The sequence below is a fragment of the Ovis canadensis genome, chromosome 10, assembly GCF_042477335.2.
Source record: "Ovis canadensis isolate MfBH-ARS-UI-01 breed Bighorn chromosome 10, ARS-UI_OviCan_v2, whole genome shotgun sequence".
Lineage (NCBI taxonomy): Eukaryota > Metazoa > Chordata > Mammalia > Artiodactyla > Bovidae > Ovis > Ovis canadensis.
The window spans coordinates 99,895,103-99,909,225 of record NC_091254.1 but is presented as its reverse complement, the minus strand read 5'-3'; the positions used below and the strand labels follow the sequence as shown (position 1 = coordinate 99,909,225).

The 14,123-nt window shown below is 60.1% G+C and overlaps 1 protein-coding gene and 1 long non-coding RNA gene across 3 annotated transcripts; one reads left to right on the top strand and one right to left on the bottom strand.

Moving 5' to 3' along the window:
- Window positions 1-2,438: 2,438 nt before the first annotated feature.
- On the bottom strand, window positions 2,439-12,771 carry PROZ (protein Z, vitamin K dependent plasma glycoprotein). 2 transcript variants are annotated; one of them, XM_069602058.1, is made up of 8 exons: window positions 11,810-12,771; window positions 9,457-9,620; window positions 6,902-6,926; window positions 6,400-6,513; window positions 5,286-5,417; window positions 4,915-5,000; window positions 3,691-3,808; window positions 2,439-3,079 (listed from the first exon to the last, which is right to left on the bottom strand). In XM_069602058.1, the coding sequence occupies exons 1-8, from the start codon at window positions 11,886-11,888 to the stop codon at window positions 2,493-2,495; spliced, it is 1,305 nt and encodes a 434-aa protein (XP_069458159.1). In that variant the 5' UTR covers window positions 11,889-12,771; the 3' UTR covers window positions 2,439-2,492. The 2 variants fall into 2 exon arrangements, with proteins under 2 accessions (XP_069458159.1, XP_069458158.1); XM_069602057.1 differs by lacking the exon at window positions 11,810-12,771 and having other exon boundaries at window positions 9,457-9,912.
- LOC138446732 (uncharacterized) lies at window positions 4,933-8,432 on the top strand. The gene is made up of 3 exons (XR_011259541.1): window positions 4,933-5,030; window positions 6,919-7,000; window positions 7,441-8,432. It is a non-coding gene; the product is annotated as an uncharacterized lncRNA (long non-coding RNA).
- Window positions 12,772-14,123: the final 1,352 nt, after the last annotated feature.

Sequence of the window (14,123 nt, the reverse complement as noted above, 5' to 3'; positions counted from 1 at the left end):
TACAGATGGCATATTTTTTATTGTATTATCCAAGACACATCTAATTTTATGTTAAATTTGTACACTTTGTGTGATCAAAATGTTTGGTTAACTTAATGTTTCTTTCTACAAGCTGAGTTTGATTTAACGTTTCCAGGTACTGTAGCTATTTTTTTTCAGATTACACACGTTTCCTCTGTTTATACTAAAGAAGAAAGCGTCGTGGACCAGAGTGGCTCATCTTTGCAAAGATGCCGAGTATGGAGGGGGCTGTGGCCCTTGTATGGAGACGGGCCCCCGTGGGACACGGACCCCTGTCCCTGAGGCCTGCTGTCTGTGCCCCCGCGTCCGCCCCTCCAGCAGCCAGGCCGAGCATCCTGGTTTGCCCTGAAGTGTGCAGCGTGTCCTCAGCTTCCCCATGCAGCCCGTCTGGAGGGCTCCTCGGGGCTGTGCGACCCACCCTGAAGGCGTGTCAGCCCCGGGCTCTGACCTGCCGCTCGGTGGCCTCTCCAGGCTGATGGAGCCGGGTTCCAAGAGCAAGGACCCCGAAGAACCAAGTGGAGCAGGATCCACTCTGAGCCGGTCTCCTGAGTACCAGAGCGTAACCTCCGCCCTGGGCATGCCCAGACTGGGGGGTGGGGATGGGGCGTGCTGGGGACGGCCTGTCCCACCAGTCCCCTGAGCGGGAGAGCAAGGCCTGGGGGAGGCGCAGACGCTGGGCTGGGGCAGTCGCTCCGTGTTTCCTGGGGCGCTGCCCTCACAGCGCCCCTGCTCCTCAGGGTCGGCGCGGCCTCCAGCAAGGATGAGAGCCGCGTCCTCCCTGGAGGGGGACCCTGGACTTCTGTGAAGGTGCCTGGATCGCGTAGTGTGGGAAGGGGGGTGTTCTCGACTCTCAGGCACTTTGTTGACCAGTAAGTAGTGACACTGAAAATCGAGTGACAGTGAACAATAACATGAGGCCAAAGTCGTACTTGGCAGAACTGACAGAAACAGGACCTCAGGCGCGAGTGCGCTGCCTCCCCGCTGGTTTGGAAGCCCGTGCAGAGTGGTCGGCCTGGCCTTGAGAACTGATGCCAAAGAAGCAGACAGTCTCTGCCACATAATCACATTCTCTCTTCTTGAGTTTTACTGTTTTGATTTGCTTGCCTCACCTGATCTGTGAGCACTGTATTGGGGTAACGCGTGGTGGATGAGCGGTTTCCATTCTGTGTCTCAGCTGCCCTGCAGACCTGCAGCGTTCTCAGCTGTGGCCTTTGTGTTCAGTGGAAGTGAAAATGTTAGTCCCTCAGTCGTGTCTGACTCTTTGTGACCCCATGGACTGTAGCCCGCCAGGCTCCTCTGTCGATGAAATTCTCCAGGCAAGAGTACCCGAGTGGGTAGCCATTCCTTTCTCCAGGGAATCTCCCCGACCCAGGAGTCCAGCCCAGGCCTCCTGCACTGCAGGCAGCTTCTTTCCCATCTGCGCCGCCTGGGAAGTGCAGCCCACACATGCTGTAGGGAGAGTCTGCCTGCGCTGTTCGCGATCATTTCCAGGTAGGGTTTCTGCTCCAGCAAATACAGATTTATATGGCAAATTAATGTCAGCAGCAAGACTGCAGATATTTTTGCAGGATTATTCATGTAAAACCACAGTTCTTTGCGAGATTTCAAATCCTGGGCAGCTGATGGCCTTAGACAGTTTGAAGAGAATACCACCGCACTTTGGGAGTTTAAACACAATTCAGATTTTCATGTCTAACAATTCAAAAACACTTTCTTTCATTTCTGATATTGCACTTTAACCCCAGAAATAACTTTTTTTGGCCAATCTGCGGATGCACTGGCCCATTTCTCTGAAAGGACCTTGGCAAGAATGAAGGAAGGCAAGGGGGGTCAGTAGACCAAAATCCTACGGATTTTCCAGTCAGAAGAAAGTATGCATCACAGTTCTAACCCCTAAACGATCCCCCTTCCCCAGCGGTACGCCCGTGCGCAAGAGCCTCTGGGTCCCGCCTGCCCTCAGGGCCCCACGCTGGCGTCCCCGGAGCTCAGCCGTGAGGGCCCCTCCGTGCTCAGTGAGCCAGGCACCTCCTGGCTGAGATATGGTGGCGGAAGTACACACCACATCTGTCCAGGTGCTCTTGCTGTCGCTTGGGCGCAGACCAGGGCGGCTCCTGTCTGTAGGGGAGGGGCTGCAGTCGGTGGGACTCGCTGGTGGGGATGCTGCAGGGTCGGGCCGCTCCGCCCTCTTGGGGCCGGTGGACCCTCCACGCAGAACTGCTTGCCTGCTCCCGCCCCAGACGCGGGCCGCGCACAGGCCCTAGCTCGCCTTCCTTCCCTGCGCTGCCGCCAGGTCCCGAGCGCCACACCCCCGCCCCCAGTACAGCTGGGAGGCCGCTGTGCAGCTACCCCCGCCCGCCAACCCAGAGTCGCCGCTCTTGGGTTGAACCCCGGTTCCCGGCAGGTTCAGGAAAGCGCTGTTCGGGGTCCTCTTTTATTGTTGGACGCGCCTCCCTCCCTCCGGGGGGCTCAGTTCAGACGAGGGGTCCCGGAGGAAGGGCTGTCGCCGCCCACCGCCCACGCGGCACCGGTTCCCCGCCACGCCCCTGATGCCGGTCGTCTCTCGGACGGCTCGGCTGCTGCGTGACTTGGCGCAGCCAGAGCGCGTATCTGGGGACCTTGATGAGCAGCAGCGGCCCGGGCCCCTCGGGGGGCGCGGCGCCCAGCAGGCCGGTGAGGAACCAGGCGCCCCGGTGCTGGCGGGCCACCGCGCCGCCCGCCACCCACCGCGCCGCGCCGGCCGCCGCGCCCCGCTCGCAGCTGGTCCGCGTGGTCACCGTGGCATTGAGGGCCCGGCCGCACTCCGCGGGCTCCACGTGCGTGACGCGCAGCCGCAGGGGCACAATCTCGCGGCCGCGGAGGGTCCAGCCGCCCAGGACGCCCGGCTGCGGCAGGAGGACGCGCTCGGCGAAGTCCGCGTCGGCGGTGCAGACGGGCCGCCCGGCGTCGGGGCAGCGCACGGGCCGCGCCAGGCGCAGCAGGGCCACGTCGTTGTGCCCGGTGTCCGCCTCGAACCTCGGGTGCGCGTGGACGCCCGTCACGGGCACCTGGAAGCCAGAGCCTGGAAGGAGGCGGGGCCGGGCTCAGGGCGGCTCCGCGCGCCGCCTCCCCGCGTCCCCGCGCTGCGCTGCGCGGGCTGCCCAGGGGCCGGCGTGCCGCAGCGGGGGCCTCTCCCTCACTCCTCTACAAAACCAAGTGTGCGTCCTGGGGCCGCGGCGGGGGCACAGTGAGCGAGGCTGGAAAGGTCGGGAGAAACTAGGAAGAACCTCGCGGAGTGAATCAGACTTGCCTGTTGAGGAGGCATTTTCTAGGCTGATGGCCTGTTGACTGAAAAATGTCTGAGGAAGGAGGGTAAAAATGCTTTCAATGTTCGCGGGTCCTAGGCAGCACTGTGGAGCAGTTCAGAACACAGCCCCGGCGCAAGGACGGAGGTCTGAGTGCTCCGCTTCGGTGTCAAACCAAGCGCCCCGTTCCTCGGCTGCCAAATTCCGCACTGCCTGCGCGCTGTGCCCAGAATTCCGCTAGCTAGTCCCCACTGCTGTGAACGTATGAGTGATCTCACCAGCGGGGAGCTAGAGCGAGAATTCTAGAGTAAAGGGCTTCCTTTCCTATCTGCATAGGATAGTTTTGTTTCCGGTGCCATCTTATCCAACCGAATGGCAATGTACTCACGTGTTTTCACGCTAACGTTTGTGCACAGCAGTGAGCATGTGGCTGTTGTCAGCACAAAGTTGTCCAGTACTAGAGCACCCCCGCAGAAGTCTTCTCCTTCGGAATTTGTCAGTTTTACCTTTGAAAGCCAAAGCAGACAAGAGAGAACTCTTTGCAGCCTTTGGGGCCCCACCGTGCGGTGGTTGGGAATGTGGGGCGCACACCCTCCAGCCAGCCCAGCGCACCCGCCCATTACTGAGCCCCCGTCAGCGCGCGGAGGGCGGTGGGGCCGAGAAGCGGAGAGGTGAGCGACGGGCGCGCGGGCTTGCGGGGGCAGGCACCAAAGGTCCAGTTCCGGGGAGGCCGCGCCCCACCCCCGGCTCGGCCCTCCCTTGAGCCCCCCTCCCTCGACCCTTGCAGTCCTGGCGGTCACTGAGCTGCGGCTGTCGCTGGGCCAGGCCTCCACACAGCGGCCGCGGGCTTCCGCCTGGCTGGACCCGCGTGTCTGCGCCAGGAGAGGGAGACGCGCGCCGCACCCGCAAAGTGCGCACGCGCACGCGCAGGGGGCCGAGCGCAGCCCGGTTGCTCGAGCAACCCGTACAGCGTTCTGGCACGTGGTGGTCGCCATGGTTACTGAGCGCTGGCGCTCCACCGGCGAGTGAGAAACGCTGTACTACACGTCCGAGGGCCGAGACTCAGGCAGAAAGAGGAAAGCTAAGTATCTCAGGTTCAACTACTCATTGCGTGTCGAAACAATATGCAGACGTTCTGAGGTAAAGAAAGCGCATCATCAGAATTAACTTCACCCGCTTTCTAGGCACGTGGCTGCTAGAAAATTTAAGTCAGGTCTGTGGGCAACGTGGTGTTTCTCTCGACAGGGCTGAGGAAGCACGGGGTGATCTGTATTAGAGGCCTGGGATGCAAGGAAAACGCAAAATGTAGGTAAACCCAAACCCACATTGGTGGGATTACTAAAAATAGTGCCTATTTTGTGGAGTCACTAGAAAAGCAAGAAAAGAATAAAATACTGGTCAAAGTAGCAGATGAGCGTAAAAGAAAGTGCTTGAAGTAGTTTGGGAGGAGGGTCACCATAATAACTTCATGTGTTGCTAAGACACTGAAGCGGTGAGTTCAGCATGAGAACATGCTTTGAAGTGGAGGTTCTAGACAGCTCACCTAAATCAAAGAAAGGAGAGGTGACAGACGGGTGAAACCTAACAAAAGACTAAAGCGTGTTTCTGTTACCTGCCACGGGAAAGGCAGAAGGTTCTGCGGGCTTCGCTGGGGCCTCGGGCAGCACTCAGAGTCGAGGGTTCCGCAAGCACACGTGTCTTCATTGTGGCGGCCACACGGAAAGAAAGGTCAGAGCCCCCCAGGGCAGGCGGTGGGGTGACTGCGGTGCTGACCCAGCCTGCTCTGTGGTGCCCGTTAGGTTGAGATACTTCGTGTATATGCGGAGCAGGTGGGATTCCGTACCTGCTCTCAGAGATGGTGGGTGGGGGGGCGGGTAGGGAGCCTGGCGAGGGCTGGGAAGCCCGCTCCCCCAGCCCCGACCAGCCACAGCAGGGGAGGTGGGCTTTCAGAGTCGCTGCAGAGGAGGCCGGGGGGAGACTCACCGTGGGGGAGGCAGGACCTGCGGTCTTGGCCCAGCGTGTGGCCCCTCGCGCAGCTGCACGTGTAGGACTCTGGTCCCGGGTAGCAGAAGTGTTGGCACCCGTCCAGCCTCAGAGGGTGGCATTCGTTTTTAGCTAAAAAAGAAAATGGGGAAAACAGAAATGTTACCCCGGAAACAGCCATTCTGAAGTATCCTTTTCAGTCCATCCTAAAGGAAATCAGTCCTGAATATTCATTGGAAGGGCTGATGCTGAAGCTGAAACTCCAATACTCTGGCCACCTGATGGGAAGAACTGACTCATCTGAAAAGACCCCAATGCTGGGAAAGATTGAGGGCGGGAGGAGAAGGGGACGACAGAGGATGAGATGGTTGGATGGCATCACTGACTCAATGGATGAGTTTGAGTGAGCTCCGGGAGTTGGTGATGGACAGGGAGGCCTGGCGTGCCGCAGTCCATGGGGTTGAAAGAGCCAGACACGACTGAGCGACTGAGCTGAACTGAACAGCTATCGTTGAGCATGGGGCTCTGGCCTTTCATTCCAAACACGCTCACGTGAGCACTTCCATTCCGGGTCAGGAACGAACGGGCGTGGAGCCCCGCGCGCCCCTCACAAGGATCCTCCTGGCCCCTCTGTGGGCTCACTTCCCGCCAGGGCAGCCGGACATCTTAAGGGGCTTCTTCGAGGTGGGGGTCGGGACGAGGAGGGGACGCATGTGGGGTGAAGCTGGAACCCCTGCTTGGCGCGCTGCACTTGGGGTGTCCTTCCAGCACCCGGTTGAGCTCTCAGGGAGGCCGGTGGAGCAGGTTCCGTAACATCGAGAGCAGAGTTCACTTCTGCATGGAGGGGTCTCTGGCTGCTTTGACCCCCGCTCCCCGCCACCCCAACCCGCAACATTTAAGGGACACCAGGTGATGAAGCTGAGGGCGGTCTCGCACCCATGACCCAGGGAGCTGGGCCCTTGGGGGAGGGGCGGGGTTCCCGGGGAGAGGCGAGGATCCAGGGGAGGATCGCGGGTCCGGGGAAGGGGCGGGGGTCCCGGGGAGGGGCGGGGGTCCCGGGGAGGGGCGGGGCTCCCGGGGAGGGGGGGGGCTCCCGGGGAGGGGCGGGGCTCACCAAAGGCACAGTTGGGGCCCTCATAGCCCGGCGCGCAGGTGCACGTGTAGCCGCGGATGCTGTTCTGGCAGGACCCGTTGTTGAGGCAAGGCTGGGAGGCACATGGGGAGCCGCCTGCAGAGAGGACGCCCCTCACGGGTGACCCCCTGACGCCCCTGGCTCAGCCTGCCCGCCTGCCCCTCTAGGATCCATCTCCTTGCCGAGAGGCCTCCTGGAGACCCCCGGGCACCGTGGTCCCCAAATAGCACCCACAAGCCTTGCCTTCCGCAGCTTAACCAGCTCTGGCCATCAGCACAAGGCCCATGGGAGCTGGGGGGTGGGCGAGCTTCCCCCTCATCCCGCGGCCCGGCACCCTTCCTTTGGGTCAAAGTCCAGGAGCCCAAGGCTGGACACTGGGAATCCTCTGGCCTCGAGTTCTCAGCCCTGGAGAGCGGGGTTGATGCCTCCTCCCATCAAAGCAAAAAGCAGAGGAGGTGGCAGGCGGGGTGGAGGGGACACTCACCCATGTATGTCTTCCAGAATTCATCCTGTCCGAGTTAACATCAGAGTGTTAGAAATCAAACACCTGTTCTCCCACCTTCTCCTGCAGCTGAGCTTGAAGGTGAGAAAATGCTGACTCTGTTCACTTAGTAGGAAAATGCTGGTTGAAACGAGAATGTGAAATTCTCTACATCTGCTTCACTTAAGTGAAGCGAAGTCACGTAGTCGTGTCCGACTCTTTGTGACCCCATGGACTATAGTCTGGTAGGCTCCTCCCTCCATGGGATTCTCTAAGCAAGAACACTGGAGTGGGTTGCCATTCCTTTTCCAGGGGAACTTCCCAACCCAGGGATTGAACCCGGGTCTCCCCCTTTGCAGGCAGACTCTTTAACCAGCTGAGCCACCAGGGAAGCTACACCTACTTAATGCCCTCTTTAATGCGTGACTCCGGGAGATGGTGATGGACAGGGAGGCCTGGCGTGCTGCAATTCATGGGGTCGCAAAGAGTCGGACACGACTGAGCGACTGAACTGAACTGAATATATGTCCTGGGCTTCTCAGGTGGCTCAGTGGTAGAGAATCGCCTGCAGTGCGGGAGAGGCAGGCTTAATCCCTGGGTCAGGAAGATCCCTGGAGGAGAGCATGGCAACCATCTCCAGTATTCTTGCTGGGAAATCCCGAGGCCAGAGGAGCCTGGCGGGCTGCAGTCCATTGAGTCGCAAGAGTCGGACAGGACTGTGGGACTGAACAGCCACCCCAACGCGTGCTCCGCGTCCTGTTTGGTGTGTATTTGCTGTGACCCACTTGAGGAAGGGAGAGTGTCAGTAGCTGAGACGCAGCACAGATCCCACGGCCTCCCGGGCGCCTCCCGTCCTGGTGGTCTCCAGGACCCCACTCCGCAGAGTGCCGGATGCAGATGTGAGAAATTCCCACCCCTTTTCCTGTTTTATAAGCCAGTTCAGCAAGGATGGAAGTTTGTAAATTGCGTATGGGAGGCGTTGTGTTCGGGCAGGGCAGCTAAAGGTGGGAGACCCCTCAGGCTTAAAGCCTGGAGGTAAGCGCACGAGCCACACACCGTCCCCAGCTCCCAACAGCTCGAGTGGGCTTGCAGCCTCAGGGCGCAAGCCCAGCTTTTCTTCCACCAGGAACTTTTCACTTCTCTCAGTCTATGAAAGATGGTCTATTTCAGAGGAGTTTTCTCATACATGGGCATCCAAGAAAATATATTTTAAAGCAGTTAAAAAATATATTAGAGAGAGGCTTCCCTGGTCCCACAGTAAAGAGTCTGCCGGCCGATGCAAAGGACACAGGCTCCATCCCTGGCCCAGGAAGATCCCACGCGCCTCGGAGCACCTAAGCCCTCGTGCCCAGCTACTGAGCCAGAGCTCTAGCGCCCTTGGGCCGCAACTGCTGAGTCCATGAGCCCAGAGCTGCGCTCCTCCAGAGGAGCCAACGCGACGAGAAGCCTGAGCACCACAAGGGAGAGGGGGCCCGCCTGCCACAAGAGAGAAAGCCTGCAGCCGTGACGACCCGCCATAGCCGAAAAGAAGCGGGTAAATAAATGGACCCTAAACTATATGTGTGGCCTGCAGTCGTGAAGACCCGCCATAGCCGAAAAGAAGAGGGTAAATAAATGACCCTAAGATATGTGTGTGGCCTGCAGCCGAGACGACCCGCCATAGCCCAAAATAAGCGGGTAAATAAATGGACCTTAAAATATGTGTGTGGTGGTTTGATCGCTAAGTTGCGTCCGACTCTGGGACCCCATGGACTGCAGTCCGCCAGGCTCCTCTGTCCATGGGATTCTCCAGGCCAGAATGCTGGAGTGGGTTGCCATTCCCTTCTCCAGGGGATCTTTGCAACCCAGGGATCAAACCCAGGTCTCCTGCACTGCAGGAAGATTCTTTACTGAGCTATGAGGGAAACCCCCTAAAAAAAAAATATATATATATATATGTATATATGTATATTTAAGAAACAGGTCAACATTTGTTCAGAATCAACTTTAAATATTGCTGCCTTGACATGCAAAGCATATTACGTGTTTTGCTGTTCTGAGAATTTACGCACAGAACTTCAGCCCCACTGTCTGCCCCCTGACAAGCCTCTGGGTAACAGACCAGTGAGGTCTTGGCCGTGATCTTTAGCGTACGTGCCGTCACTTCTGATCCAAGGTGCTGGTTATGAGAGGTGTTCTTACTGTGGAGGCGTCCTAAGGAGGATTTTTGTGTTGTTGTTGGTACACTGAAACCATTTCATCTCTATTAAAAATACTAAATTCTGGGAGTCCTGACAGGCTGAGGGACCTCTGTGAGGAGTCCGGCTACTCAGGGTGCTAGCTTGCTGAATCTGAGGGAAGAGTTTAGGGGGTTTAGGGGGACTGAGCTGCCCTCGGGACCCCCACTGACAGGCTGGGGAAACAACTGCCTGCAGTGTCCGATTCCTCGTCTGTACGACTGGGTTGGATCGACCTCCCACGCACGTGAGTAGATTCCTTAATTGAGTCTCTTTGGGAGAACAGGCCTCGGAGGCAGCAGAGTGATGGGAAAGCCAGCGAGTGTGTGGCGGGGTACGCACAGTGGACTCGGTGTCTTCAAACACTTCTCTCGCCTCCTCGTAGACGCAGACCTCCTCCAAGCACTCCTTTTCCAAATGCCCCTCGAAGAGCTCTTCCAAGAGGTAGGAGCCGGCTCGCCTCCACCTGGCCAGAAGCTCGTGCGCGTCCGACGCGGGAAGAAAGACTGCAGGACGAGACGGGAGTGCAGGCATCTCAGCGAATGGGGCTGAGGCCCGGGACCGGACTCCGGGCTCCGGGCGTGCAGACCCATGAGTGGCCCTTTCCTCCTGCCCCTGACGACACCGGGCCTCAGCCCTCCGCAGGCGGCCAGGTGAGCAGGACGGAGCTGAGAGCAGGAGGGCGGGAGCCCGAGAGGGCGGGGCGGAGAGCAGGCTGTGTCCTCTGGGCAGCCCTCTGCCAGGACGAGAGCCCTCCACTTCTGGCTGGCCACGCGGCTGCATGACCAGACCCTCCTGGTGCCAAGGGAGGCCGAATGGCCAAACGGTGGCGAACAGAAGGGCCAGGCCGCAGCTCCTGGGAACATTCTTGAAAAAAGGCAACTGGTGTGGCCCTTGGCCATTGTTTCCTCCCTCCCCATCCTGCTGCCTGGGACACAGATGTGAGGGCTGGAGCTCTGAGCGCCATTCTGGAACATGGGGGCCAGGGCCACGTCAGGGAGGACTGTGTGGAACCTTCTCATAAGGGCTGCGGTCTTTGGAGTCAGGGCTTCCTGTGGCTCAGCTGGTAAAGAATCTGCCTGCAGTGCGGGAGACCTGGGTTCCACGTCTGGGTTGGGAAGATCCCCTGGAGAAGGGAACGGCTGCCCACTGCAGTATTCTGGCCTGGAAAAGGCCATGGACCGCATAGTCCATGGGGCGGCAGAGAGCAGGACAGACTGGGCAACTTTCACTGTCACTAATTGAGGATGATGTGCAAAGACCCTGTTTCCAACTAAAGGTCACACTCTGAGGTTCTGAGTGAACATGACGTTTGGGGGACACTGCATAGGTGGTGTCCACAGGTGAGGCAGATGCTTAGGGACACGGATGTCCTGCCTCCCCAACAGTCTTTAGCCGAATGTTTTCAACATCAGTAAAGTAGTTCTCCTGAATCAGTTATCACCATTTTAGGTGTGAGATAACAGGTTTACAGTTCTCCTTTGCACTAACTTGTTGGCATTCTGCTGTGAAGGAGAACCTTTCTCCAAATGCTTTGTGTTGGTTCATTTGTTTAATGGATTTTAAAGTGAATATTTTATTTTCACTTTATATGTAATGGATTTTATATATTAAAATCCATACTTAATGGATTTTAAAGTGAATCTACTTTAAAGTGAATATTTACTTTCACTTTATATTTAATGGATTTTTATCTATTAAAATCCATACTTAATGGATTTTAAAGTGAACAGTCAAGCGACTACGCTTCCATGCCAGAAGTTCTGTCCGGCTCCTTCCCACGCTGTCTGAGCGCGGCGCTGCCTCTTTTCCTCCTCGTCTCTCTACTGCACGCAGCCTGTGCCCTCTGCCTGGCAGCAGCTTTCCGTGGGTCTGATTCTGTTCTTTTTCCTGCAGGTTCTTGGCAGTCTTCTTTCCCTGTGTGTTGGTGGTTTCCTTTTGGTTGAAACAGGAGCCTGATTTGAGAAAGACCACGTCTCTGCCATCGAGGCAAACGGGACACAAGATTACTGCCGGTTCCAGACCCCGGGCTGACAGCAGTGACTGAACCTCGGGAGGAGGTTCTCTGCCAGCGGCCCTGTCCCCTCAGGGACTGTGTCTCTTTTCTCCGAGCAGTGCCAAAGGTGGCCTAGGCTGGGCGAGCGTCTCTTCCTGGGTCCACGCGGGCCGTGAGGAGGGTATGATCATTTTAGTCTAACCGACAGATCAGAACACCACCGTTTCAACACACGCGACTGTCACAAGGAACCAAGTGTGTGTTCTGATTTCTGTGCTAAAGCGGTGCAGGTGGGTGTATTTTGAACTCCCAGCAGCGTGACTTTGGCCACCAGTTGCGGGGAGGCATCGTGGCCACATGAGTGGCGGGGGTCCAGGGTCCCCCGTCTGCGGTCGCTGGTTTGGGTTCAGCGGTATAGGAAGGTTGGGGGGGGAAGGGGCCCTGAGCAGGGGCTGTGGAGGGGCTGGGGTCCCCTCGGGGCTCCCCGGAAGCTGTGCCCCCTCGTATCCTGAGCCCCAGACCTGGCGGCTAGCTCTGTCTGGACCCCTGGGGACCCCAGAGGACACACTTACTTCCGACATACGCGTCACAAACAGCACTGAGACCAGGAGCTGGGCGCGGACCACCCCGGTCCTGCCGGGGCCCCTCGGCCCCCAGAGAAAGCCCCCGAGCACCCACCCGCTGCCCGAGCGCACCCACCTGTGGGCCGGGCGGCGTGCGGGGCGAGCAGGGTAAGGAGCCCCAGGACGGCGAGCGGCGGCGGGACGCAGCCGGCCATGGTCAGCGTGGGCCGAAGTCCCCGCGGGCTCCGCGCCAGGGCGGCCGCGTGGGCGCAGGGAGCCCGCCGCGCACAGGGAGGCCGCCCTCGGAAGCGCCGGCGTCAGCGCGGCCAGGGTCCTGCGTGCAGGCTCCCCTCCCGCGTTTCTCTGTTTAAAACAGAGGGGAAAAGACGGAGAAGGAGAAGCCCGAGGCAGAGGGCCGCGGCGCTGGCTCGCGGGGCGGAAGTGGGAGCCGTCAGCGCTCGGGCGAGGGTGGGGCGAGGCGCCGCCTCTGCCTGGTGCGGGGAGCGAGAGCCGGCCGAGCGCAGAGCCCCAGGGCTGCTTAGGACGAGCCGGGCTCGGGGCTGCCCTGGGAGAGACCTAAACACAGCGGCCGGCAGAGCGCGCCCCCCGGGCAGGCCCGAGGCAGACCGTCGGGGCCGGGCGGGAGGCCTCACGGGGTCCACAGGGCGGGGCCGGGCCGGGCGGGAGGCCGGGGCTGCGGGTCTTCCGTCCAGGGCGGGGGGGCCACCACCACCTCCCGGGGAGCCACGGGGGACACGTGCTGGGAAGCACGCTCAGCACCGCGAGGGCAGCAGGACGCCGACCGTGCCAGGGGACAGCAAACGCACAGAGCGGCCAGCCCGGAGTCCACCCCGGGCGGTCCGTCCCCGTCCCCGTCTCTGGGTCTCTCTGGCTGCCGGTCTCCCCTTCTGTCCCCGCACGCCCCGGTGTCGGGTTCCCGCCTGGTAAGGTCCCTGGCGAGAACCCCAGGCATCCCCGCCCTGCACCCTCCGAGTCTCCCTCAGACTCTCACGTGGGGTGTTTCCCGGGCTGTCCCGTTCCCGGATGCAGGACCATGGAGGCCCCGCTGAGCCCGCTCTGGGCGTCGTCCTGGCGGGCACACCCCCGCGTGACGATGCAGCCTGAGAGCAGAGCTACGCGTCCTGCCTGTACTTCAGGACGACCCTCCCCGGGGCTCTGGCCCGGTCGGGGTGGCACGGCGGCTGTCGTGAGGGCCCGTCTGTAATGGAGCCCACCCTGCAGCCCTGAAGGCGGGGGCTGCACCTGCTGCAGGCCGGCCCCCGGGGGCCTCAGGGACCCTGCACGTGCCAGTCCCTGGCTCTGGGCCCCTCCGCACCCCTCTGCGCTCCTGTGTCCCCCCATGGGGACCGCGGGTGCACTCGAGGGTGCCCCGCTCTCAGGAGGGCAGTCAGACCCTGTGCCCCATGTTTCCTCTCTGTCAGCTTCCTGCTCCTCTCCATCTCGGAGGAGACTTCCTCGGAGATGCCCGGCAGACCGGCTGTCCTGGGGTGCAGGCCTGGCTCAGGTCCACCTTGAGACCAGCCTCGTCTCGCTCCTGAGGGAGACACTCAGACCCAGAGGCAGGACCTCCCAGGCCCAGAGTCAGCCCTGTGAGCCCCAGAGCATGCTCGAAACAGTGCGGCCCGAGCCCCCGCTGACGCTCCAGTTCCTGTGGGGATGGCTCAGCCTGCGGGTGGCCAGGGGCCTCCCTTCCCAGGGCCTAGCCCCCTGCCCACTAACCCACGGGCTCAGCCCCGACGGGGAGATGCAAGCGTGACGGGAGCCAGGTGTCCCCAAGCCGTCTTGGGACTCTGAACTCCACTGTCCGAGAAACCCGGGTTTACTCTGCCCAGAGGCCCCGCCCCCGCCACACCAGCCTGGCCCCCACCGCCCTCTCTGTGGGGCCTCCCTTTAAAGAGGTCAAGGTGGGATGCTTGGGGACAAACCCTCTGGTTTGACCATTTCTGGGAAGCCTCTTCCCACTGATTTTTCCAAACTTGCAATATCTCCTGTTTACAAAACTGTCTGGTGACCCCTGGGGACTCTTGGGATGGAACTTTGGAACTTTGCTTTGTTGGGTTTCGCAAAAGGCAAATGGCTTGGGAAACACAACAGGCCCCGCTGAGGTGACCGTGTCTCTGAGAAGCAAGTCTGGCTTTCCTGACTGTTTGGGTTGGGGGCCTGGAGCTGGTGCAGGTGGGTGGGCTTGGCCTGGGGATGTGACCATTCAAGGAGGGGCCCCCTCTCACAGCTCCCCAGCATGCGCCCGGTGTGAAGGGGCCCTGAGGGGCATCGGGGACTCATCAGAGCTGGGTTAGTGCTCTGGACGCTGCCTGGACTCGGGACTTCAGAGCCCCAGCTGGGGACAGTCACCCTGGGGACGTGTGCGGGACTCCAGAGTCTGTGGGGCTGGGCCCGCGGACGCGACACTGAAGCCGGTAAAGAACCAG

Coding starts and splice junctions, on each gene's coding strand:
- PROZ (XM_069602057.1), bottom strand. CDS start 9,897: ATGCAGCCGCGTGGCCAGCCAGAAGTGGAGGGCTCTCGTCCTGGCAGA. Junction 5,001..5,285: donor CAGGTCCTGCCTCCCCCACG/GTGAGTCTCCCC, acceptor GCCACAATGAAG/ACACGTGTGCTTGCGGAACC. Junction 3,809..4,914: donor TTCTGCCTTTCCCGTGGCAG/GTAACAGAAACA, acceptor TGGCTTTCAAAG/GTAAAACTGACAAATTCCGA.